Source organism: Mandrillus leucophaeus, unplaced genomic scaffold (genome assembly GCF_000951045.1).
Source record: "Mandrillus leucophaeus isolate KB7577 unplaced genomic scaffold, Mleu.le_1.0 Scaffold215, whole genome shotgun sequence".
Taxonomy (NCBI): Eukaryota; Metazoa; Chordata; class Mammalia; order Primates; family Cercopithecidae; genus Mandrillus; species Mandrillus leucophaeus.
In genome coordinates this window covers 1067515-1094125 of record NW_012102199.1, presented here as the reverse complement: position 1 = coordinate 1094125, position 26611 = coordinate 1067515, and the positions used below count along the sequence as shown (strand labels likewise).

Sequence of the window (26611 nt, the reverse complement as noted above, 5' to 3'; positions counted from 1 at the left end):
TTTCTTCTGTGTCCAGACCACAGATCAGCCATGTCTCAAGGAACTCTGGTTCCCTGGAGTGGCATATGGTATTAGAGACATTGTGATCATTGTTTCCATAAATTCCGCCTTTTATTATTATTAAGATTGCAACCTCAGCTTTCATTTGGTGCATATTTGTCTGACAGGTATGTATCCAACCTTTTCTTTCAAATTTTCTATTCAGATTTTTTAGAATGGCAAATATACAATTTGAAATAGGATGGCATAAATGAGTATCAATAAATCAGTATTAAAATAAAGGTAATTGAGTTAAATAAGCAACTAAAAGATAAAGACTCTCAGGAAAAAAACTTTTAAACCCCAAGATCAAAATACATGTCTTCTAAAACTGGCACACTATCAAGAGACTCTGACCCTGATCATCTATGTCTGTCTCTAATGGCTCCAAGTATTGAACCTTTCCTTTATGTCAGTCGGTGTTAATAGAAACCCAATTAGTAGCCAAAATCTGACTTGATCATCTAATATATTGATCTCATCTGATCTTTGTCACATTGCTGAATGTTAAGAACTATTATTGTTTACTCCATTTTACAGATGAGGAAAGTGAGACCCAGAAAATTCTGCCAGTTGTTGAATAGCATAGAGCTGTTGAGTTGCCATTTGGTGTGTGCTAGAGTCTGTGTTTTAACCACTGTCATTTAATTTTGTTTCTAATCTCACCATATGCAGTATCCATGCCTGGTCAGAACTACAGCACCATGTCTGAATTTATCCTCTTTGGCTTCTCAGCCTTCCCCCAGCAGCTCCTGCCCGTCTTGTTCCTGCTGTTGTTCTCCTGATGTTCCTGTTCACATTGCTGGGCAACCTTCTCATCATGGCCACAATCTGGATTGAACACAGACTCCACACACCCATGTACCTCTTCTTGTGTGCCCTCTCCATCTCTGAGATTCTGTTCACTGTTGCCATCACCCCTCGCATGCTGGCTGATCTGCTCTCCACCCATCATTCCATCACCTTTGTGTCTTGTGCCGGTCAGATGTTCTTCTCCTTCATGTTTGGCTTCACTCATTCCTTCCTTCTCATGGTCATGGGCTATGATCGCTATGTGGCCATCTGCCACCCACTGCGTTACAAGGTGCTCATGAGCCCCCGTGACTGTGCCCGTCTTGTGGCCTGGACCTGGGCTGGTGGCTCAGTCATGGGGATGATGGTGACAATGATAGTTTTCCACCTCAGTTTCTGTGGGTCTAATGTGATCCACCATTTTGTCTGTCATGTGCTTTCCCTTTTGAAGTTGGCCTGTGGGAACAAGACATCATCTGTCATCATGGGTGTGATGCTGGTGTGTGTCACAGCCCTGATAGGCTGTTTATTACTCATCATCCTCTCCTATGTCTTCATTGTGGCTGCCATCTTGAGGATTCCCTGTGCTGAGGGCCGGCACAAGACTTTCTCCACATGTGTATCCCACCTCACTGTGGTGGTCACGCACTATAGTTTTCCCTCCCTTTTCTACCTTAAGCCCAAGGGCTTTCATTCTATGTACAGTGATGCCTTGATGGCCACCACCTGTACTGTCTTCACCCCCTTCCTTAGCCCAATCATTTTCAGCTTAAGGAACAAGAAGCTGAAGAATGCCATAAATAAAAACTTTTACAGAAAATTCTGTCTTCTAAGCTCCTGAGTGCCAATTTGGTGGTGATAAAGTATAATAGAAGAGCTGAAGATAATGTCTGTGTCCATAGGACTGTTGTAAGGGTTCAGGTATGTGAAAATATCTATTTGATACATACTGGCTATTGTTTCTTATCCCTTTTTGCTTAGCCTCAAGTGATCACAATCTCTTGTTTATGAGCCATTGTGAACTTTATCCTATTATCTGTGCTTAGAAATGTGTTTTCTATCTATGGACAGGTGGGGATCATCACATGGATGTGTCTGGGCACTTATGAACATGGTTATTCTTGAATGGACCGGCAAAATATATTTTATTTTCCCCTAGTGTAAGAAAAAGTAAGAATAACATGATAGTCATAAATGCCACCTAGCATTAAGTTTTTTCTATGCATCGGCACTGTGTCCAGTGTTTTATAAATATTATCCTTTTAATTAGAAGAAATGTACAAAGGAAAATAAACTACTTCCCTCAGAGAAACTGGTTCTTATATAAAGTTCCTCACTGTCTTTGGGAGAGATATATCCTAAGTTTGGGTGTGGATATTAATATGTGGAGTTGAGTGAAGGATGTCAGAATGCAAAAGTAGAGAGAGACCAAGAAGGAGAAAGAGAGAGAGATACAGAGACAGAGATAGAAGACAGAGAGAGATACAAAGACATAGACAGAATAAAGAGAGAGAGACAGAGAGAGGAAGACAGAGAGAAAGTAGGTGTCAAGTAAAAAGGGAGTTCTTTAAATTTTTATCTGTACAGGAAATGTAATAACTAAGAATTTGGAGCAAAATCTGGCAAAGGGAGGAAGAGAGAAAAAAGGAGGTTGGTGATAGGGCTTAATATATCTTAATAAGAGGTCTGTAATATGTTCTGATAAGATAGCCTCATCTCTCCTCCAAGCATTTTTGACATAGTTGCTCTGCAATGTCAATGGGTCATTCTAGGATATATACTCCCTTGCCTCCAATGGATGCATCATTTTTTTGGTTTTCTGGTTATAGCCATTGGTTCCACTAACTGAGGAATGAATATTATTTTTACAGTGTGAATTCTCTTCTAATGCTACTCACAGTGCCCTCGCCTGTGCTTCCTGCTGGTGCTGGAATGTGGTCAACACTGAAAGAGATTTCATTCTAGAAAAGTAGAGATCATGGACTCGCAAGGTCAAAAGGTGACACGGTTGGAAGAAGTTTTAACCTATGTTTATGCTATAAAATTCCAAACAAAAAAAACTATCTTTTGCCTTATCCTGCATACTCTAGACAACACTTGCATGTGTGCTTATCATCAATGAAGCACCATGGCAACCAGGAGCTTATTCAAGGAGCACAAATATCAGAATTTTTGCCTATGAGTTCCAAGACAGTCTTTAAAGTCATGGTAGAAAAAAACTATCTCGAAAGGCAACATGCTTTATTAGCCAGACATTCTCAGAGAGAAGGTAATAATGGCCACATTTATTAAGCATCCAATGTGCACCAGGCACAGTTCCGAGTTCCTCAAACTTTGTCTTCAGAACAACCCTGAGGTAGGTTGTTGCCCGCATTATATGTTTGAGGAAACTGAAGTGCATAGAGGGGAATTAATTGGCTCAAGTCGCACAGCAAATGTGAGACTTCAGCACCACAGTCTGGCTCCAGATCCCATACGTTTGGGATGGTGTTTTGTTTCCAATCATCTGACTTTGAATCTCAAGGGTCAAAAGGGAAAGTCCTGACCCCAAGATGGGTGAGTGATGGGAATGAAGGAGGAATCTAGAGGTGAAAGGGTGAGGACGTGCCCAACATCTGACACTTGTGAGAGTGCCTGGCACATAACAGAAGATAGTAGGGGGAGGATTCAGGTAGTACCTGATGGACGGGCTGCCTGGGCAGAGTCAGAGGGTTCAAAAGAGGAAAAAATGGAGCTGCCTGAAGTTAGGGAAAGGGGGTCAGAAAAGTGATCAACTGGAAAGGGGAGACGTAGGGTGGGAGGTTGGCAAGAAAGGAAATTGAGAATTCCTGAGAGCCTGCCAGGGTAAAAGCTGCACCCTTCTATCCCTATGTTCTGAACTGGACAGGGACCTCAGTCTTGGGACACTCCCAGACCAGAAGAAAGGATCTGCCTCCATGGTTGCTTCTCACTGACTGAGCCTCCGTCTCGCTTCTTAAATCCGTTCTTAACCCTGGTCCCCCTCCTGCTCAAAACCCTCCCATGGCTCCTATTGTCCACAGGATAAAGTCCATACTTGGGCTCTGAGAGACCCTGCTATAGGCATGGAGGCCCTATGCTCAGCCAAAGAGGCAGTCAGGGTCTTGGAGTCAGGGACAACACCTCGCCCAACCCACCGAGGTTAGACCTCACCCTGAAGCCTCCCAGTCCCCAAGAGGCCCCTGTTGGCAGTCAGTGAGGCCCAGGCAGAGGTGACAGCACCGTTTTATTCATGAGAATCTGCAAAATGAGGTGGATGGATCAGAGAGTCACTGCAAGCCTGTGTTCAGGGGCTCCACCCGCAGCCAAAGCCCGCCCTCGGCGCGCAGGATCAGCTCCGGCTTCCGGCGGGGCTCAGTGTGGTCCGGCAGGAACCGGAAGTGCAGCAGCATCAGCGCCAGGACAGTCTTCATCTCCGCCATGGCGAACGCCTGTCCGATGCAGTTCCTGCAGGCGGGAGAGTGGACTGTGACTGCAGCCAAGACCCGCATTTGGGTCCCATCACTCCAGGAACCTGGTCCGGGACCCCCAACCACACCCAGCTCAGCCTGAGAGATATAGAGAGGGGCTAAGCATGCCTGGGACCCCCATGTGGGATTGCTTGTCCTGGAGCCTGGGCCAGACTCCAGCTCCCTCTCAGACCAGCAGATGGAGAAGGGGATTTTGAGCACTCTGGCGACTCCTCTAGGACCTACTCATCCCCATTCTGTGGACGTTTTCCCATAAACTGTGAAGGAATGGAGGGAAGACCTGGAACTGGGACCATCTGCAACGTCCTCCTTTTTCGACTCCCACACCCATCACCCCATCCCTGCCTCAGACACACGGTGCTCTTACCTGGGCCCTGCAGAGAAGGGAATAAAAGCCAAAGGTGACCTCTCCTTGCTCTTCTCTGGGTCGAAGCGGAAGGGATCATAGACCTGCAGGTGAGACAAAGGTTTGCTGGGTGGGGTCTCCTAGGTCCAGCAGCCTTGTTGGAGAGACAAATGTGTGTGTTGGGGGGAGGTGATGCTGGATTTTCCTCATCAAAACCCTGCCCCCTCCACTAGGAACATTGGAATTGACAAAAAACCAAGGTAAGAAAAAGTAGATGGGGGGGTGGTGGTGAATGAGGAAGGCAGCACCTCAGGATCCGGCCACACGGTTGGGTTGTGATGGAGCGCTATAATATTGATGACGCAGATATTGCCTGTGGGAGAGAAGGGGGCAGTCACGACGAGGACCCCCTGAAGGGCCCATCTTCCTACCTGGGAGGCTCCTCCCCCTGAGGCTGTGGGCACCTTTTGGGATGACTCGGCCATCCGGGAGAACAACGTCCTGCGCGCAGCGTCGGGAAATGAAGGGAGCTGGGGGATGTAACCGCAGGCTCTCCTTCAGGCACATGGTCAGGAAGGGCAGCTGGGCCAGGTCGTCCCTAAGGAAACACCCCAGCCCCAATCATTATCAAGGGAACGAGGACACAACACTCCAGCTTTTCTATTTCCAAATGAGACCTTTTCTCCCTATCACAAAATAAACTCCATGGGGATCAAACATTTGAGAACTTTAAAAAGCAGAAAACAATTAGAGAAGCAGACAATTAGAAAAGTATCAGAGAAAATTTAGCCAAGCAGTTAAAAATACTCTGAGGAAAACACCCAGAAGCCAGCGGTAAAAGGTTAACAAATTTGCATAAAATTAAACATTGTCTGTGGCAAGAAAGCAAACTCAAATGCAAATAAGTAACAAACAAAATACCCAGATCCAATGTTTTGCTCTTATTTAGCATGGTACTAGAGATACCAGAACGTTCAATTAGGCAAAGGAAAAAAAGAGTCATGCCATTTGAAATGTGGGAGCAAATGTATCATTTTGGCAGATAGTGATTTTACAGTTAGAAAACACTAGAGGCCCCACTGGAAAATGTTTATAAACACTTAAGATCTAGCAAAGGAGCTGAATTCTCTGCTTAATCTTTCTTCTTTTGCAGTGGCTATTTAAAATTTTAATACTGTCTACAATTATCTGGTTCAGAATTTGAGAACTTTAAAACATAATCCACCTCTATGGCCCAATGCCATTTACTTCTCCCCACACGTTGCCAGGTTATTTTTTTTTAATGTATGCTTTCTGAGCTAATTTTTAGCATCTTAAAAAATTATATGGGAGCACAGAATCTACTATAGACACTATTATGTAGCCTTTTTTTTGGGGGGGGGGAGGGGGGATGGAGTCTCTGTCACCCAGGCTGGAGTGCAGTGGTGTAATCTTGGCTCACTGCAACCTCCATCTCCCAGGTTCAAGCGATTCTCCTGCCTCAGCCTTCCAAGTAGCTGGGACTACAGGCATTCACCACCACAGCCAACTAATTTTTTTAATTTTTAGTAGAGACAGGGTTTCCCCATGTTGACAAGGCTGGTCTTGAACTCCTGATCTCAAGTGATCTCTCCACCTTGGCCTCACAAAGTACTGGGATTACAGGCATGAACCACCATGCCTGGCATGTATGTTTTCTCATTTAACAGTGTATCACTTTTTCATAGCCCCTGGGATCTACGTCAAAATAAGGTTATCCCTACTCTGGAGCTATGAAATAATTTTCTCATGGTTCCTTCTAGAGCTTTTAGGACTCTTTTAGAAAAAAATGATTAATCTGAACGTTATCTTGTCATAAGACATGAGAACCAGGTTCAGTTGCCTTTTTTCCAGAAGGCTTTCCAGTTGTCCCAAGAACTTTTACTTAATTATCTATATTTTTTCTCTTGATACACAACACCATCTTTAGCATGTACTGTGTTCATTGGGCACAGAATTTATTTGCATAAATCATTAGTTTTACCATGTAGAAATAACCATCAACTGAAAACATAATAAAAGAAAATATACTAGTCAAAATAATATAAAATACCTGGATTAAACTTAAAAAGAAACATGAAATCTCTGTATTTCATTATAAATTTCCCTCAATCCAAATAAAACATACACTTTACCATACAACAAATGTTTGTAAGGGTTGATTTAACAACAACAAAAAAAGCCACTCTGCCAGATATTAAAACCTATTAGAAAGTCACAGTATTGGGAAGCCGAGGTGAGCGAATCACTTGAGGTCAGGAGTTTGAGACCAGCCTGACCAACGTGGTGAAACCTCGTCTCTACTAAAAATACAAAAATTAGCTGGGCGTGGTGGACAGTGCCTGTAATCCCAGCTATTCTGGAGACTGAGTCAGGAGAATCGCTTGAACCCGGGAGATGGGAGGTTTCGGTAAGCCGAGATCGCACTACTGCACTCCAGCTAGACTCCGTCTCAAAAAAAGCAAAAAGAAAAAAAAAGTCACAGTAATAAAAATAGTATGGCAATGCCATAAAAAAGGAGGCATTCAAATGACTAAAAAGGTCAGAGACAGACGTGTGAATAAGTGAAAACTTCCCATCTGCTAAAGGAAGCCCCACAAAACTCTGGGAAATAGATGGGTAGTGTGGTACAGAAGAAAATATGGACAAATGTAACTTCATAAAAATTAACCCAAAGCACCCCCCAAAAAAGTCAAAAGGCAATCTTTTGCAACAAAAGACAGAAAAAAATCATTAATTGTGGTACACATTCTTATAAGTAAATAAGAAAAAAGAACCCAAAGAAAAACAGCAGAAAATATAAGATGACCACTCCCATAGAAGGAAAATAAGTGGCTTATCAACTTGGGCAAAGGATGTTCTTTCTCACTCTTATTTAACAAAATGCTCATTAAAAGATGTAATGTGAAGACTGATAAAAATTTTAAATTTAATAATACAATAATACTATTGGTAAATTTGTCGGAAAGCTTGTGCCATCAAACTCAGCAAATATAGAAATGGATTTGCAATCATTATTACAATTGTAGAATGCAAATGGTCCTTGATTCGGCAATTGCACTTTTGGGAATTTGTCCTGCAGAGATGCTTACACATATGAGCAATGGTCACTGTAGACACATGCCAATTGCAGAGGTTTAATTTAGCAAAAGGATGAAACAAGCCAAATATACATGGATGAGGAGATGTTTAGATAAATATCTATTGGGGGAACCCACCCCCAATATTTCAATGTAGGTTATTTCTATTTTCCATAAGTGTCAGCTAGCTGAGAAAAGAGAGACAGTATAAAGAGAGGAATTTTACAGCTGGGCTGCCAGGGGTGACATCACATATTGGTAGGACCGTGATGCCCACCTGAGCCTCAAAACCAGCAAGCTTTTATTAAGGATTTCAAAAGGGGAGGGGATGTAAGAACTGGAAGTAGGTACAAAGATCACATGCTTCAAAGGGCAAAAAGCAGAACTACTAATAAGGGTCTAACAAAGATCAATTCTGAGGGAACAGGACAAAGGGCAAAAGCAGAACTACTGATAAGGGTCTAACAAAGATCACAAGGCAAAGTGCAAAAGCAGAACTACTGATAAGGGTCTATGTTCAGCAGTGCACGTATTGTCTTGATAAGCATCCTAGACAACAGAAAACAGGGTTTGATAGCAGAGAGCTGGTCTGACCACAAATTTACCAGGGCAGAGTTTTCCCCACCCTAGTAAGCCTGAGGGTGCTGTAGGAGACCAGGGTGAATCTCAGTCCTTATCTCAGCCACATAAGACAGACATTCCCAGAGCGGCCATTACAGGCCTCCCCCCAGGAATGCATTCCTTTCCCAGGGTATGAATATTCCTTGGTAAGAAAAGAATTTAGCAATATCTTCCCTACTTGTACGTCCATTTGTAGGCTCTCTGCAAGAAGAAAAATAGGGCTCTTTTTGCCCAATCCTGCAGGCAGTCAAACCTTATGGTTGTCTTCCCCTGTTCCCTAAAAATTGCTGTTATTCTGTTCTTTTTCAAGGTGCACTGATTTCATATTGTTCAAACACACATGTTTTGCAATCAATTTGTACAGTTAACACAATTATCACAATGATCCTGAGTTGACGTACGTCCTCACCTTATGAAGATAACAGGATTAAGAGATTAAAGACAGGCGTAAGAAATTATAAAAGCGTTATTTGGGAACTAATAAATGTCCATATTAAAATGAAATCTCCACAATTTATGTTCCTCTGCTGGGGCTCCAGCTGGTACCTCCATTCAGGGTCCCTGACTTCCTGCAACAAACATCCACAGAATGGAACACTGTAGAGCTACACTAAAGGAGAAAATGAGGATCAGTAGTCCTGTCACACAATGCAGGCCAGAAGGTAAATCAGTACAGAGACTCTGGAAGGCAAATTGACCATATCTACAATGATTGGAAATGTTTATACAAGTGTCTTCAAGAAAGGGATGGGACAAATAAAACATGGAATGCTATTCAGCACTCAGAAAAAATAGCTATCAGACACACTATTAAGTGGGAAAAAAAACATGTTCCGAAATGTCCATAAATGTAAATACCACAGGACAAAAAATATATGGAGCATAAAAGGAGAGAGATGATAGAAAGATATGTAGATAGACTGATAAACAGACAGACAGTTAGATGACAAATCAGTATCTCTGCAGGCCCCCTTGGAGAAAGGGAGATTAGGTGGGGTAGCAGGAATGTCAAGGATAACCCTTGTCTTAGCTGTAATGTCTCATTGAGTGCAAGAAGAACCTGTTCTTATCATTGCTTTTGTAATTCAAAACTCATTTTCCATGTGGTATATATACAGAACGGAGTGCTATTCAGCCTTAAAAACAGAAGAAAATTCTTTCATTTGTGACAACATGGAAGAACCTGGAGGACATCATGCTAAGTGAAATAAGTCAGGCACAAGAAGACAAATAGCACGTGACTTTAATTACCTGTGAGATCTAAAATAGCTAACACAGAAATCATAGAAACCAAGAAGAGAATGATGATTACCAGAGAAGGAAGGAAGAAAGAATGGAAAGACATTGGTCAGAAGGTACAAGTTTCTGTTACACAGGAGGAATAAGTTTTGAGATCTATTACATGCATGGTGACTATAGATGATAATAATATATTTCTCAAAATTGCTAAAAGATCAAATTTCAAAAGTTCTCACCACAAAAATGATGAGTATATGAGATGATGGGTATGTTTATTAAATTGACTTAATCATTCCACATTGTATACATATATCATAACATCATGTTGTACCCTATAAATATATATAAGTAAAATTTGTCAATTAAAAATAAAAACAAATATTCCAAAACTCATATTTTGAGAAAAAGAAAAGAAAAGCTCCCAAAGATATATTGTTAATGTGAAGATATGTGTCTACTTTAATTCTTTTTCTTTCAATAGCATTTGGCGTACAAGTGGTTTGGTTACATGGATGATTTCTATAGTGGTGAATTCTGAGGTTTTAGTGCACCCATCACCCAAGTGTATACTGTCCCCAGTATGTAGTTTTTTCTCCCTTACCCACCTCCCAGCCTTGATCTCCAAGTCTCCGTAGCTCATTATATCACTCTGTATGTATTTGTGTCCTCACAGCTTAACTCCCACATATAGGTGAAAATATATGGTATTTTGTTTTCTATTCTTGACTTACTTCACTTAGAATAATGGCCTCCAGCTCCTTCCAAATTGCAGCAAAAGACATTACTTCATTCCTTTTTATGGCTGAGTAGTATTCCATGGTGTATATCTGCCACATTTTCTTTATCCACTGATTGGTCAATGGGCACTTAGGTTGGTTCCGTATCTTTAGAGTTGTGAATTGTGCTACTGTAAGCATGTGTGTGCTTTTGTCTTTTTCATGTAATGACTTTTCCTTTGGGTGGATACCTAGTAATGAGACTGCTGGATGGAATGGTAGCTTTACTTTCAGTTCCCTGAAGAATATCCTTACTGTTTTCCACAGAGGTTGTGTTAATTTCACAGCAGTGTATCAGCATTTCACTTTTCACTACATCCACAACATGCATCTATTGTTTTTGAACTTTTTAATTATGGCCATTCTTGTAGAAATAAGGTGGTATCTCATTATGGTTTCAATTTGCATATCCCTGATGATTAGCGATGTTGTGCATTTTTTCATATGTTTCTTGGCTGTTTGTGTATCTTCTTTTGAGAATTATCTGTTGGTGTCCTTTGCCCACTTTTTGATGGAATTTTTTTTTTTTCTTGCTGATTTGTTTGAGTTCCTTGTAGATTCTGGATACTAGCCTCTTGTCAGATGCATAGTTTGCAAATATTTTCCCCCACTTTATAGGTTGTCTGTTAACTCTGCTATTATTGTTATTATTATTATTATTTTGTTGTGCAGAAGCTTTTTAGTTTAATTAAGTTCCACTGCTTTATTTTTGGTTTTGTTGTATTTGCTTTTGTGGTCTTGATCATGAATTCTTTGCCTAGGCCAATGCCCAGAAGAGTTTTTCCAAGGTTATCTTATAGAATTGTTATGCTTTCAGGTCTTACATTTAAGCCTTTGATTTTTGTAGAAGGTGAGAGATGAGGATCCAGTTTCATTCTTCTACATATGGCTATCCAGCTTTCCCAGCACCATTTATGGAATAGGGTGTCCTTTCCCCAATTTATGTTTTTGCATGCTTTGTCAAAGATCAGTTGGCTGTAAGTATTTGACTTTATTTCTGGGTCCACCTTTCTGTTCCATTGGTCTAAACGCCTATTATTATACCAGTACCATGCTGTTTTGGTAACTATAGCCTTGTAATGTAATTTGAAGTCCAGTAATGTGATGCCTTCAAATTTTTTCTTTTTGCCTGGTATTGCTTTGACTACACGGGCTCTTTTTTGGTTCCATATGAATTTTAGAATTGCTTTTCCCAGTTCTGTGAAAAATGATGAAGGTATTTTAATAGGCAGTGCATTAAATCTGTAGATTGCTTTGCACAGTATGATCATTTTCACAATATTGTTTCTTCCAATCCATGAACGTGAATATGTTTTCATTGGTTTGTGTCATCTATGGTTTTGTCCAGCACTGCTTTGTAGTTCTCCTTGTAGAGAGCTTTAACCTCCTTGATTAAGTATATTCCTAGGTTTTGTTTTTTGTTTTTTGGTTTTTTTTGCAACTGTTTTTTTTGTTTGTTTGTTTTGCTCTGTGAGAGTCAGAAGGCAGTTCTCAGGTCACTGGGGTAATGTTCCAGAGGTGAGTATAACTTCCTCTGCCTCACAGAAGAGTTTGCCAAAGGAGTGGAGAGTAGCAGGTGGCAGTAAGCCTCATCCAGCTCCCATGCAGTTGGCACAAGGTGGGTGTCACTCATAGCAGTGTTCCACTCATAGCGCTGGATTTAGATCCAGGCAGTCTGTGAACAGAACTAAGACCTGCCACAGGCCATAAGCTTTTCCCACAGAAATAGCAATGCTTTCAGGCCATGCCATTTTTTGTCCCTGTCCAAGGCCAGGCACCCAGCTCCTGAACTCCTGTCTACAGCACACTTCCTGCTTGCCTTCTAGGTTCTGTTCAAGGGAGTTCATTCCCACTCGAGGTTTTATCAAGAAATTCAGTTGGGCATTTCGTTCAACCTGTGACCCCTGCCTGAGCTAGTTGTCTGACTTCCCCAAGGCCTCCTGTGAGATACAATAAGGAATGACTTCCCGCAGTCCATGCTGGAGATTGGGAATGCCTGAAAGGCACTTCCTACTGCTGCTTCTACTTTTATATTTCTCACCACTCCTTAAATCAGTTCAAGCCCTGGGTAGAGTTAAGGCCTTCCCCTGTGGTCTGGAATTTCAGATTCCTCAGTGAAGATGTGTATCCTCGAGGCAGTCTCTCCCCCTCTCACCCTCTGTGGATTTACAGGTTTTCACCTGTCTTACAGAGTAGGATGCAAACTGCAGCTTCTATTGAAGGGTCTGTGGATTCTTTTGGTTTTCCTGTTAAGTCCCCGTGTTGTTTCTTGGGAAAAGAAAGTTCACAGTGTGAATCTCTACACGCTATTCTGTCCTTCCACATGGGAGAGGCACACTGACATTGCCTCCAATCCACCATCTTGGGAAAAAATATGGTGTCTATTTTATACACTCTTATTTGTATAGAAAAAGTGTGTGTTCATGTAAAGTGGGCATCAGGATAGCCGTTTTCTGGAGGGACACACACAAAACCATTGCTAGTAGAAACTACTAGGGTGAGACTTAAGAAGAAAGCTCATTTTTATAAATTTTTGGAATTTTTTTTTTACAAAGTGTGCAGTATTATTTGATATCTTGGTTTTTAAAAGCACAAAAAGTATTGCCACCTTTTAAGACTGCTGTGCTGAGCAAAGGTTTGGACGGGAGGACACTGCCTCCAAAACACCTGTCTAGTCCATTGCCTCCTCTCCATCCCCAGCCCCTGGCCTGGCTCGGGTCCCAGAATATCTTCACTGGGACTTCATTCTACAGCTTGTCCTCTATCCACAGTAGCCCTGAAAACATTTTTCTGGTGCCCAGATATGACCTGTCACTCCCCTGCTCAACCACTTGTTACGGCTCCCCATTGCCTTTGGGTTAAAATGGAAGCCATTACCATTTTCCCATGCCTTCCACAGCCGGACTCTGCTTTCACTGCCATGGTTATTATCTCATCATAACTCAGTTCCTTCCTCTCTCATTCTCTCTGTGTCTTCTTCTCTCTTCCCTCCTCTCTTTATCTTGCTCTCCCTCACTTTCCCTCCCTCTTACTTCTTTCTCCCTTTATGACCATCTCCCTCCCCCAATGCACAAACCTCTCTTTCCCTCTTCTCCCTCTCTCCTACTACCCCTTTCTGCATTTTTGCCCGGGTTGTCTTTTTCACCTAGAGCACTACAGCATCCAAACATCTACTGATCATTATTCAGGGTTTCAGTTGCACTTTATTATTTTGGTTTTTTACTTTTTTTAGAAATGGGTTCTTTCTGCATTGTCCAGGTTGATCTTAAACCTGACCTCAAGTGATTCTCCCACTTCAGCCTCCTTGGTACTTGGTATCACAAGCGACAGCCAACACATCTGGCTTGAAACACTTTCTACACTCCCAGCCATGCTTCTCTTGCTCTCAACTCCATCCTTGCCCATGTGGACTGGGAATGTCTTGCACTGGGACTGTTCCCACTAGGCTGAGAGTACCTGGAAGACACATCCATAGGCAGGGTTCTTTCCAGGTCTCCAGAGCACAGAAAGGTGCTGGGAACAGAACTGGGATTGGAAACGTGTATGGAAGAGTTTGCTGAATGTAGACTGAATGGATGAATGATGCAGGTGTTCTAGACAAAGATACATGACTTTTACCCCCAGGTCTTCCTTACAACTCCCTGGACTGGACTGGAGGGTGGGAATTAGTGAACAAAAGGGCAAACTTTCAGGAAGTAAAGATGTTCAAAAAAATGCTAATTCAGAGAAAACAAGAAAGAAGTGAAGGTAAAATTCATTGATTGAACATGTCTAGGTGTCATCATTTGCCTTCATATATTGTCACTAGTTCTCTCAGCAGACTAGGACACTCTGTCCCAAAAGCCTGAAAATTTTCCCCTGCTAGCCAGGCTAGATACCAACTTCTGCCTCTGGGCTCTACTACTAGTACTGCTAGGCAATAATGGAAGAATTGACAAAAACAACTTCCCCTTCACCAGCTGAGCAAACATTCAAGAAGTGAGGATGTTCGAACAATATGATATTTCTTGGAGAAAAGAAAGAGAGTGGAGGGAAAGTTCATTTGTTGAACATGTGCAAAGTGGCATAATCTCTCCTCACATACTGTCACCAATTCTCTCAGCAGCCCGGGTCTCTCGGTCCTACAGGCCTGCAACCTTTCCCCTGACAGCCAGGCTAGGTATCAAGCCCTGCCTGTTGTCCTCTGCTTTTATACTCACTATGTAATAGTGGAAGAATCAACAGAACAACTCCACCACCCCTCCTCACTTGGGGAGCAGAACAAATGATGGGCTCAGGAACAGGCCGGAAGAACCTGCACTCACCATTCAATCTCTTTAGGATCGCGATCCTTCAGAAGCTCTTGCACCTCCTGTCGGCAGCGCTCCTGGTATTCTGGGTGCCTCGCAAGGTTGTACAGGACCCAGGAGAGACCACTGGCCGTGGTGTCATGGCCTGAGGAGCAGCCAGGTAAGCTTGACTTCAGCACCAGGGGTGGACAGCGCCCAGAGATTGAGGCCCTCAGGAGGATGGAGGGAGGGGGAAGATGGGCAGAATGGAGTGATCCAGGGTCCACCCACCCGGATCCTGAGATGAAGGGACCTCTGTCCCCACTGTAGGACCCTCACTGGGACCCTCACCTGCAAACATGAAGGTGTCAGCCTCTGCTCTTATATCCTCATCTGACAACGCCTTTCCATCTTCATCCTGAAGAGAAAGCAAGATACACACATACACACACACACACAAATTATACTATCTCTGAGACTTCAAAGTCTAACCTGAGATAATCTCTGAAGCTCTGATCTTCTTCCAGAAACTCAAATCCACTCTGCACATCTAGATCTCTCTTGTTCACCGTCACCAGAGCCCCAACTCCAAGGGCTTCCCCCAGCTCCTTTGCCTCCTCTTTGGACCCTGGTGGCAGGAATCAATAGCTCTCAAATGTTTTCTTTTTCTGCATAATACAGACTTTCAGAGAAAAAGATACTGGCAACCTGGGGTACAGGATATTTGAATGGCAATTTGCGTTGGAGGTTAGAAATTATGTATTGCTCCAAAAATATTTGCTCACATTCTAGAGTGGTCAACTCAGAGAGTCTTATCTTTCCAGAAGATATTAGGGTTATAAAACTATAGAAATTGCCATCTCACAGTAGAGGAGTAGTTTATACTCCAGAACAAAGCATTCTCTCTCTCTCTCTTTCTCTCTCTCTGTCTCTCTCTCTCTGTCTCAACTTTCACCCTGTAAGAAAGAAGAAGCGTATGAGCTAGCTGTCCTATATAAGATATAAGACTCATCATGGGGGGGCCCCTCTCCTATGGTGCAAATTCTTGTGCATTTACAGGTAAAAACATTGTGTTGCCCTAGGAATGGAGAGCCAGCACTACAATCCTACTCTGCCTGATGTTATTGCTGTAAATAGCTAATGGGCTGCTATGATCCAGGAGTTTGGTGCATCTGTCATCATAGATATAGACATAGACATAAACATATAGATATACATAAAAATGTGAAAGACTAACACACTAACTTGTAAGTCAAGTAAAATCTCAGGCTCTTCACAGTTTCAAAATTAACAGTGCCCCGTGAGCTGCATGCAATAAAGTCATCTCTAAAACCTGTCTGTGACCTTCCCTTTCTCCAGCATCTTCCATGGCTCCCAGTGCCCTTTGGATCAAGACCAATTTATTTCACCTGACATTTGACATCAAGCTCTATTCTCTCACTTAAATTCAGATCGTAGAGAAACCCACCTTGCTCAGCAGAAGCACATCAATGAAATCCAGAGTCTTGGACTTGGCTTTGTCCTTGAGGAAATCATCAATACCTTGAGTGGGGAGGGTGCGGCGCCGCTCCTGGATGACGGCGTCTGTGAAGTCGTGCACCAGGCGGCACGCCCTGCGGAAGCGCCGCCCGTCTTGGGTGAGGTAATACACAAAGTCCATGTACTGGAGGATATGCTGGCTTCTTTTATCTACAAGGGCACTGAGCTCCAAGATGGTGGCAATATATTCACTGGGCCTCCTGCAGGCCAAGGGCAGAAAGGGAGGCAACAATGTAACATATGCAAAGCCCTAGGAACACCTCCCACCAGCAGCCAGGAGCTACCTCCCATCAGGAAACTGAGTATCTAGAAACAGATAGTCCTAGAGATACATGGTGGGTATCAGTCATGAGATTGACTCTCCAGACTGTCTTCTCTCCCTGCGTCTTATCTCTGAGAGAGCAGTCTCCATGCACCTAGGCACCTAGAGTGCAGCTTGGACACCATGTTTCTCTCCTCTCTCTCCCACCCAGTATCCAGTACTGATCATTTTCCTTACCAAAAGTGTCCACACAACTCAGACTTCATCCTCTTCCAATTCATCCCTGCTCCAGCTACCCTTCCCCCACCCCAATAACCAACTGTCTCTCTTCTCTCTTTCTCCCTCTCTCTCTTTCACCATGTAAGAAAGAAGGAGCAGCCAGGCACAGTGGCTCACTCCTGTAATCTCAACACTTTCTGAGGCCAAAGAGGGCAGATCACCTGAGGTCAGGAATTCAAGACCAGCCTGGACAACATGACGAATCCCCTCTCTACTAAAAAGACAGAAATTACCTGGACGTGGTGACGGGCTATCAGTTTCCCACACAGCTCAACTCTTACCACATTCATCATCAGCTGAAATTACAAAAGCTCTCCGGAAATCTCTTTATAAACTTCATACCACTGTTCCTGATTTTCAGTGTCCTTAATATCTAGCCCCTACTTCCACAACCTCATTTCTACTGTCTCTTGCACATGCTTGGCTCATCCTAACCTTCTTGCTTTTGCCCAAATATTTCTACCTACCTGTAAAGACAACACTTTCTTCTCTTCCTCGACCTTCAAAGCACAGCTGATACAAATCCTCCAGAAAGGTACTTCTGGTTACTTTGCTCATTCCTCCCTCCCCAACTTACTCCCTTTGGTCCGTGGATTCACACCCCAGGCCCTGGGAAGGAACTCACTCCTGACAATGGCTGTCAAAGCTGAAGATGCATTTCTGCAGACTGTCCAAGGTCATCAGGCTGATGTGCTCAAACATGTCCAGACGACTGCTGCCCTCTGAGGCCAGGTGCTGCCACTTGTCCTGGCCAGAGAAGTGAAGAGAGCTAGAGCTGGGCCCTGCCTCCTTTGTGCTCCTCCCCAGCCCCAAACATCAGGAAGGACTCTCCCACAACCAGCCTGCTGATCCTTTGCCCCAGGAACCCATTGCCAGCAAGAACCAGACTTGGATGAGAGCAGAAGCTGTTTGTATTAGGAGATGAAGACCCATGGCTTGGAGTCAAGAGACCAGCATTTAAGTCTCAGCTGTGTCTCCTGTGCTCTATGTGCCCTTGGTCAACCTATTGCACTCGTCTAGGTCCCACCTGTCAAATATTCAATAAGATCAAGATGATCTGCTTTGGGGCCAGATAAACCAGGATAGAATCTCTGCTCCACCACTCCTAGCTCACTTCCTGGCTGGTTGAACTGTGTCCAGCTCTCTAATCTCTCTGGCCCTCAGTTCGTCATCTGCAATAGGACAAAAATAACCATAACCTAACAGAGTTATTAAAATTAAATTAGACAACTTATATCCTGGCATTGGGACATGACATTTTTTCAGGTATAGGATGAGTGCCCAGTAAATGTTTGCTTTATTCATCTCCATTGTAATAAATTTATTTCAAAAATATCCCTGTGTTGGAAGAGGCACTTCTTCATCAGCCCTGCGCATCCTTGCTGGGTGTGCCACCAATGCAAGACCGTGATGTTCTTACTTGAGCCATTTCTCAGAGTTGTGTTTCCAGAAAACAACCTGGAGAGACAAGACAGTGACTCCCCCTGTACCAGTATCAGGCTTGTATTTGCCACTTTTAAGGCAGATTCCCTAAGCCTAATGCCCATTGTCATACAATGTACTGCATGAGCAGACTACTATAGAGGCCCACCAGTGTCACCCCCATGGAATTTAGGTTGACTCAGAAAAAGGATACAAACCAACAAGAAGTACATGTCACTTATTGTGCCATTAGTAATCAACTACCCTTTGTCTCTGACCCGGGAGTCTTGTGTCTTGTGTTAGAATCCATGAAACAGTAACGAGCCAACTTATCAGCTTGCATATTTAAAAAAGTCCCAGACACTTCACAAAATCCTGACCCCCAATTCTTCACTTCTCCCTGTATTCACACCCTTTGCACAGTAATTTTTCAGCAACTCCCATTAAGAGATGCATTCTATTTTACACCCCTTTCAGTCTGTACTGGACTTTTGAGTTTCTTTGGCCAATACAGTGTGGTGAAATGATGGCATAGTAACTCTAATAGACCCAAACTTGGTTGAACTTTGAAGCACTGCAGAGACAATGTCCATAGACATTGCAGCCTCCTCTCAGTTACTCGGAACCCAGTCTCTGCCATGTGAGCAACAGGGTGCCTTCTGGAGGCAGAGAATCACATGGGGGACGTCCAGGTGTCACAGCTGAGGCCATCCCAGATCAGCCTGAAGCTAGTGAAGCCCCAAACATGTGAATGAACTAAGCCAGGATCAGCAAAGCTGCCCACGTGACCCACAGCTTCTCATGTGCCAAGAGTGATCCCTTCCACATCCAGAAGAACTGGCCAGCTGTCTCACAGACTCGTTAGAAATTGTAAACCCTTTTTGCTCTAAGCCAGTGAGTTCTGAAGTGGTTTGTACTCAGCAATGACTACTACGCAATCTTCACTTTTACTCTCTTGAGTTTACAGGGATTCTGTGAGAAAAACACAGAAATTGACACCTTCTGAGAACCTACTACGTGCCAAGTAAACGACCTTTTAAGTAGGGATTATCCTCCCCATTTTAAGATGAGGAAACTAAGGTTCAGAAAGGAAGAGCAATGGCCCAATGTCATCCAGAAGAGCCAAAATTCCAGACCAGATCTGTCCATGGTTCCTCCACCCCAAGACTCCAGCTGGGACCCAGAGTTCAAGGGACTCACAAGCATAATGGTCGCACTCTTGTTGAAGATCTTTATATAGGGCTTCAGGATGTTGAAATGGAAGGCGGGTGTCAGCATCCGACGGTGGTGGCTCCATTTGTCACCGCCACTCAGCACTATCCCTTCTCCTAGTAGGGCAGCCGAGGACAGTGGGCAAGAGCAGCACTTTCCCCCACGCCTGCCCAAGGTCGTCCCCAACCCCTTTCACCTGCAGGTACTCACCCAGCCAGGGCTTCAGAAACCTGATGGAGAGATCATCCTTGGGTGCAATGGCAGCTGGCATGAATGAGGACCATCAGGGGCCATGTGGAGGGCAAGAGAGAAACTTCAGGTGTAGGGCAAGGCTCCCTACCAGCACTTTCCCCACTCCATGCCCAGCATAGTGGGAAGGGGGCCAAGGGCAGAAGACGAAGGGAGGATAGAGGAAGAAGGACCAGCCCAGGCTGCAACAGCACAGTTGCAAATGACACAACCTAACGGGGCATAGCACAGCCCAGCACTCCTTGACATGGCTCCTGTATGTCCCGACATGTTCTGCAACAACCGAGCACAGCTCCACACTCTACAAAATACCTTTAAAGGAGCCCAGGACACCCTGTCTGCCCCAGCACTCTCTGTCATCTCCTGACATGGACCTGAGATAGTCTGACATGACCTCTGTGTACCCCACAGACAAGCCCCAGATAGGGTTTAAATATGATTTCTTAAATGCCCCAGACATGTCCCAGGTGTAACCAAGGCGTTTCTTCAAGCATAATAGGAATGGATTTTGAAACCTGGCTCAGGAAGACTAAAATAAGGACTCTGACAATTCCAAAGAGACCCTAGCTCCCAGACCTTGGACAAGCTACAAACGTGGCGAAGAGGTGACAAGGAGGAGAAAAGACAATTTCAAATCACATGTCAGAGAAGAACCAGAAAGTCTCTGACATACCCCAAGTGTCCTTGGCCAAAGCTGAGCCACACACATGATGACTTCCCCATATGATCCCAGGTTAAACAGAAAGGATACAACCAGGTATAATATTGAAACTATAGGCTGTTTATGGGACTCCTGGGGGAAAGGTGAGCTTTCTGACAAGAACTAAGCTGCTGGGACCCATGGTTGACACCATAAAGAAAGACTGCCTTAAAAGAAAAATTGATGCAGAGAAATGGTGAAATTAAGAAAAGGAGACAGATTCCTGATGATGTTCATTGACACTTGGTTTCAGCCATGCCTGAAGACCACCGTCCCTGGACTTTACACTCCTTTGATTCTCTTTATTTGCTTAGAGCACACAAAGTTGAGTTTCCATCACTCACAACTGAAAGAGACCTCAGCAGCCAGAGAGAGCTGGTGATCTGCACAGAGTCACTAAGGATTTTGGGGTCAGAGCCATAGTTTCTGTGGGATGCTGCCACTTCCCTTGCTCAGCCTGGTGTGTCCAAGGATGAGAAGAGCAAAGAGCAAGGGGAGATCAAGCAACTGGTGTGGATTCTCCTATTGGAGAATCCTGAAGCCTGCAGGAGGAGGGCAGTGATTGTTAGGTGGATGAGTGACAAGATGTGGTAGAAGGAACAGACCCATCATAGGTGGACGTCACATAAATAACAGCCCAGATTCTCCGCCAGCCACAAGTCCTCCTACCGCTCTGGGCTGAGGGATGGACAAGGCTGGTGCCAGGACTGGCTGGACCCCCAAATACCAATGATGCCCACTGCATCTTCCTGCCACACACTTTAAAAACATCCCACTTATTGGTCCAGACTCAGCTCCAACAACTCCTCCTCCAGGAAACATTCCAGCCTGCCCCATCAGACACCCAGTTCTCCTCTAGGTTGTCACATCCATCTCTCTCTTGCCCATTCCTGACCCCATGAAGCTGGAAATGTCTCTGTCTAGACCCATCTCCTCAAGCATGGGGGTTCCTTCAAGAAAGGGCCCTGAATTGAGGCGTCTTGAGGCCCCAGTGGTGCCCAGAACACGAAGGCAGGGAACAGATGGCAATGGAGGGAGAAGACGTTGAGATGGAAGTCTCAATGAGGGGCATGAATACTCAAGGAGGGGCCTGGGTACTGCAGGGACCACACAGAGGCTTGGCCTGGCACCCACCACCACAAACTCCGCATGGGTACCTGAGGCATTGGTGATAGACCGAATGGTGTCAGGGTGGCATAAAACGATGAAGGGGATGATGGGACCCATCCATGTCATAAACCCCTGGGAATAGGTGGCCGATATCTGGGTCAAGTTCTTCAAGCCCTCCTCTGTAGGAGTGATCTGAAAGCAAGTCAGGGGGCCGTCAACTCCTGTGATGGTTAATTCTAGGTGTCCACTAGACTGGGCTACGGATGCCCAGATAGCCAGTCAAACATTATTGCTGTGTGTGTCTGTGAGGGTGTTTGAGAAGAGATTAGCATTTGAAGGTAAGCAGGATGGGAATAGTAGGTGCAGAGGAATGAGTGAGTGAGGAGAAGAATGAGTGAGTGAGGAGAGGAATGAGTGAGTGAGGAAAAGAGTCAGTGAGGAGAGGAATAAGTGAGTGAGGAGAGGAATGAGTGAGTGAGGAAAAGAGTCAGTGAGGAGAGGAATGAGTGAGTGAGCAGAGGAATGAGTGAGTGAGGAGAGGAATGAATGAGTGAGGAGAGGAACGAGTGAGTGGGTAGATGAATGAGTGAGTGAGGAGAGGAATCAGTGAGTGGGTAGAGGAAGGAGTGAGTGAGGAGAGGAATGAGTGTGAGTGCGTGAGGAGAGGAATGAGTGAGTGAGGAGAGGAATGAGTGAGTGAGGAGAGGAACGAGTGAGTGGGTAGATGAATGAGTGAGTGAGGAGAGGAATGAGTGAGTGGGTAGAGGAAGGAGTGAGTGAGGAGAGGAATGAGTGTGAGTGCGTGAGGAGAGGAATGAGTGAGTGAGGAGAGGAATGAGTGAGTGGGTAGATGAAAGAGTGAGTGAGGAGAGGAATGAGTGAGTGAGGAGAGGAATGAGTGAGTGAGGAGAGGAATGAGTGACTGAGGAGAGGAATGAGTGAGTGAGTGGGTGTTGAAATGAGTGAGTGGGTAGATGAACGAGTCAGTGAGGAGAGGAATGAGTGGGTAGAGGAATGAGTGAAAGGGCAGAGGAATGAGTGAGTGAGGAGAGGAATGAGTGTGTGGTAGAGGAGTGAGTGAATGGGCAGAGGAATGAGTGAGGAGAGGAATGAGTGAGTGGGTAGAGGAATGAGTGATTGAGGAGAGGAATGAGTGATTGAGGAGTGAAATGCGTGAGTGAGTAGAGGAATGAGTGAATGGGCAGAGGAATGAGTGAGGAGACGATTGAGTGAGTGAGGAGAGGAATGAGTGAGTGGGTGTTGAAATGAGTGAGTGAGGAGAGGAATGAGTGAGTGAGGAGAGGAATGAGTGAGTGAGAAGACGATTGAGTGAGTGAGGAGAGGAATGAGTGAGCAGAGAAATGATTGAGCCATCTCCCTTGCTTCTCTGGGGTCCCAGACCCCAGCCACCATGAATACCCAGCTCCCTGAACCCCTACTGGAAGTTCCACCCCTCTGGAAGTCCATCTACCCTGAGACCCCATACCCTATCCAATCCATTGAGGGCATGAACAGGACAGAAAGGCAGAGGAAAGGAAGAACTTGCTCACTCTTCTGCAGCTGGGACATCCGTCTTCTCCTGCCCTGAGAACTCCAGATACTCAGGCCTTTCTGGACTGTGGCTGAATTTACACCACCAGCATCACTGGTTTCTGACTTGCAGATGGTATATCATGGGAATTCTTGGCCTCCATCATCACATTATCAAATTCCCATAATAAATTCTTATCTCTCTGTCTCTGTCTCCATACATACATGCACTAGAGGTAAGAAGAAACACCCTATCTGTTTCTAAGGAGATTCCGTTTCTAGGAAGAACCTTGAATAATGCTCTGCCCTAGAAGGAGTCACAAGTCCCCCTGCAGCCACCGGATGTGGGGCAGCGTCTGCAGTGAGCAGCATGTCTGGATTCTGAACAGCTGCAGGGGATTTCTGCTGACCTCTGCTCCTTCTCTCTTGGGGCTGTCCCAGGATCCGAGGGTAAACACCAAAGCAGAGGGAAAAGACGAGCTGTCTGCTCAAGAGGATGTGTTTTCTTGTCCTGGAAATGATTTCAGTCTGGGCATTGCTATATGGGAAGGTCCCCATGGGAGGAGGTTTGGGGCAGCAGTGTGGCCTCAGGACATATCCCTAGGGCTGGTTCCCACATCCTTTTGTGTCCTGGCTGGTCCACATGGGCACTGGTTCCTCCCACAGATAAACTGTCTGCATGCTGAGGGTCCTCCGTTCTCAGCAACCCCCGGGGGAGCAGAGGTGTCTCTAAGGTCCATCAGGATGGCAGCTCCCACCTGGGAGAGCCTCCCTTACGCCAGGCTCTGTGCTAGCACCTCCTGTGGACATGTGGACACGCCCATCAATCCTGCTATTTGTAAGTGAGCAGATGGAGGCCACATTCCCCAAAGGGGAGGGCTGGTCCAAGTCAGAGGGCAAGGTTTGGGAGTATCAAGGACGGCTTCTGAAAGGGGAAGGGAGTGGGAAAATCATATCCAGGTTGTGCTACAGGGCTCATTTGGACATCTTAGTGGGGAAGAGCACATTGCCCCTGGAAGGGGATGGGGTGGGAGACTGCCTGTGCTTTCTTCTGGTCCTGCTGTGTCCTTCCATGGGGAAGGAAGTCAGAGCTAATTCCTGTGGGAAAGCAGCAGCCCAGAGATGGGCAGATACAAGCAAATAGGCCAGTCAGGGAGCAGCCTCTGTATAATGGGTTCAGGAGGCCTCAAGTCCAGCAGAGGAGAAGGTGGGAATGCCAGGAGAGCCCTGCTCTGTGCACCCCACACCCATGCAGGAGCCTCTGGGAGGTGCAGTAGTGTAGGGAAGACAGGCAGGAAAAGGATCCAAGCAGGCTGAGGTGGAAGGACAGGGAGGTGAGAAAGGATTGGGATGGAACTGCAGAGGAATGAATGAAAGAGGAGAACAATGAGTCCGTGGGTAGAGGAATCAGTGATTGAGGAGAAGAATGAGTGAGCGAAGAGAGGAACGAGTGAGCGAGGAGAGGAATGAGTGAGCGGGTAGAAGAATGAGTGAATGAGGAGAAGAATGAGTGAGTGAGGAGAGGAATGAGCGAGGAGAAGAATGAGCGAGCGGGTAGAGGAATGAGTGAGCGAGGAGAGGAATGAGTGAGCGAGGAGAGGAATGAGTGAGCGAGGAGAGGAATGAGCGAGTGACGAGAGGATTGAGCGAGTGAGGAGAGGAATGAGCGAGTGAGGAGAGGAATGAGTGAGTGAGGAGGAATGAGTGAGCGAGGAGAGGAACGAGTGAGCGAGGAGAGGAACGAGTGAGCGAGGAGAGGAACGAGTGAGCGAGGAGAAGAATGAGCGAGCGGGTAGAGGAATGAGTGAGCGAGGAGAGGAATGAGCGAGTGAGGAGAGGAATGAGCGAGTGAGGAGAGGATTGAGCGAGTGAGGAGAGGAATGAGCAAGTGAGGAGAGGAATGAGTGAGTGGGTAGAGGAATGAGTGAGTGAGTAGAGGAATGAGTGAGTGGGTAGGGGAATGAGTGGGTAGAGGAATGAGTGAGTGAGGAGAAGAATGAGTGAGTGAGGAGAGGAATGAGCGAGTGAGGAGAGGAATGAGCGAGTGAGGAGAGGAATGAGCGAGTGAGGAGAGGAATGAGCGAGTGAGGAGAGGAATGACTGAGTAGGTAGAGGGATGAGTGAGTGGGTAGAGGGATGAGTGAGTGGGTAGAGGGATGAGTGAGTCAGGAGAGGAATGAGTGAGTGGGTAGAGGGATGAGTGAGTCAGGAGAGGAATGAGTGAGTGGGCAGAGGAATGAGTGAACCATTGCCCTTGCTTCTCTGGGGTCCCACGCCCCAGACACCATCAATACCAACCTCCCTGAGCGCCATTCCTGCTCTTCTGGAAATCTGTCCACCCTGAGACCCCAGACACATTTTGCTGTCACACTCACCAGGCCCAGGTGGCCCCAAAACCAGTGCCGTTTTGGGGGCTGCGGGAAGCACTGAAGCCGGCGGCAGTTGTCATAGAAGGCGTAGGTCCAGGCCAGGACGCGGGCAAGGAGCCAGGAGCCCACAACCAGCATCAGGAGCAGCCCTGGGGACGTTGCCACCGGTCCCAGGCCCAGCCAGGGCAGGCTCAGCAGTGACATCCTGCAGGGCAGAGGGGATGGAAGGTGAGGTCCTGAGGCCCAGGGAAGAGCTCCAGGGACAGTGGAGAAGGAACTACTGGGGGCAGAGCAGGGAGGGCTCAGAGGTGGGTAAACAAGGGCTGAGATCTAAAGTCCAGAAAGGCCCAACCAAAACCAACAACCAAGTGGCCTCCAGTGATCTGGTAACCACACGGAAAGGGAAAGAGATGGGCTGATTAGAGTCCGGAAGGGCCTAGCCTGAATCCTTGGGAATTTGCTGGGAGTTCAGTTACCAGGAAACCACCAGTTTCCCATGCCAGCAGCTTGTAGCCACCCCAGCCTTGGGCAGTCCCCTTCCCATTCCAGGCCAGGACCCTCCAGCCTGGCCACCCCCAGCCTGGCACCTTTTGTCGGGAACAGCCTGTCCCACAGAAACTGCTCTCCGCTTCTGCTGGGAGGTCTTTGGCCCTGGTCCCTGACCTAGGGAAGGCCTTAGGAGGCTGGGCTGGGCTGGGATGGGCTGAGACAGCCAATCCCCACAGTCTGGGTGTGTCTTCCATGCCTGGGCAGCCATCCAAAACCTCGGGTTGGGCCAGCTGGGTGCAGCTTAGGGTGCTCCAGCAGGAGCACTGAATTCTCAGGTCTCAGTACCTTCTTGGCAGTCTGCAGGGGAAGTTGGGGGGTGGTTAAAGGGGAATCTGAGCCCCAAGTTTACCTCCACCCTGCCCTTCCAAGACAAGGGCGTTCAGATAAAAGCATATACTTACCGTGAGAGTTCGCAGCCAGCTGAGCTGAGCCAGGCCAACCCTTGTCCCAGATCATCTGGGCTCCTCTCCAAACATGGGCGGGGAGGATGTCAGGCACCATATCTGGTGCAGACTTAGGAGATTCAGAGACAGAAGCCTCTCATCTCTGGCTTCACAACCTGGCAAGAGTTCAAGTCCTGCCTCCAGGCAGCCAAAGGCCTGAGCTGAGACCTGACTGCTGGAAGCAGGAAGAAAGAATGCAGCCCCAACCCCACTGAGGATTACCAGCGTCAGATTCTGGGGATAAAGAGTCCAGCTGGAGGAGAAAACCTACAGGCCTACA

The 26611-nt window shown here is 45.9% G+C and overlaps 2 protein-coding genes across 2 annotated transcripts; one reads left to right on the top strand and one right to left on the bottom strand.

Annotated features, from left to right (window-relative positions):
• Positions 1-823: 823 nt before the first annotated feature.
• On the top strand, positions 824-1672 carry LOC105540129 (olfactory receptor 10H4-like). The gene has a single exon (XM_011980624.1). The coding sequence runs from the start codon at positions 824-826 to the stop codon at positions 1670-1672; it is 849 nt and encodes a 282-aa protein (XP_011836014.1).
• Positions 1673-4062: 2390 nt separating this feature from the next.
• Positions 4063-26305, bottom strand: LOC105540095 (cytochrome P450 4F12-like). The gene is made up of 13 exons (XM_011980582.1): positions 25927-26305; positions 25346-25544; positions 21488-21632; positions 19592-19645; positions 19370-19497; positions 17373-17494; positions 16136-16406; positions 15019-15085; positions 14704-14833; positions 5130-5263; positions 4974-5038; positions 4687-4769; positions 4063-4296 (listed from the first exon to the last, which is right to left on the bottom strand). The coding sequence occupies exons 1-13, from the start codon at positions 26094-26096 to the stop codon at positions 4119-4121; spliced, it is 1746 nt and encodes a 581-aa protein (XP_011835972.1). The 5' UTR covers positions 26097-26305; the 3' UTR covers positions 4063-4118.
• Positions 26306-26611: the final 306 nt, after the last annotated feature.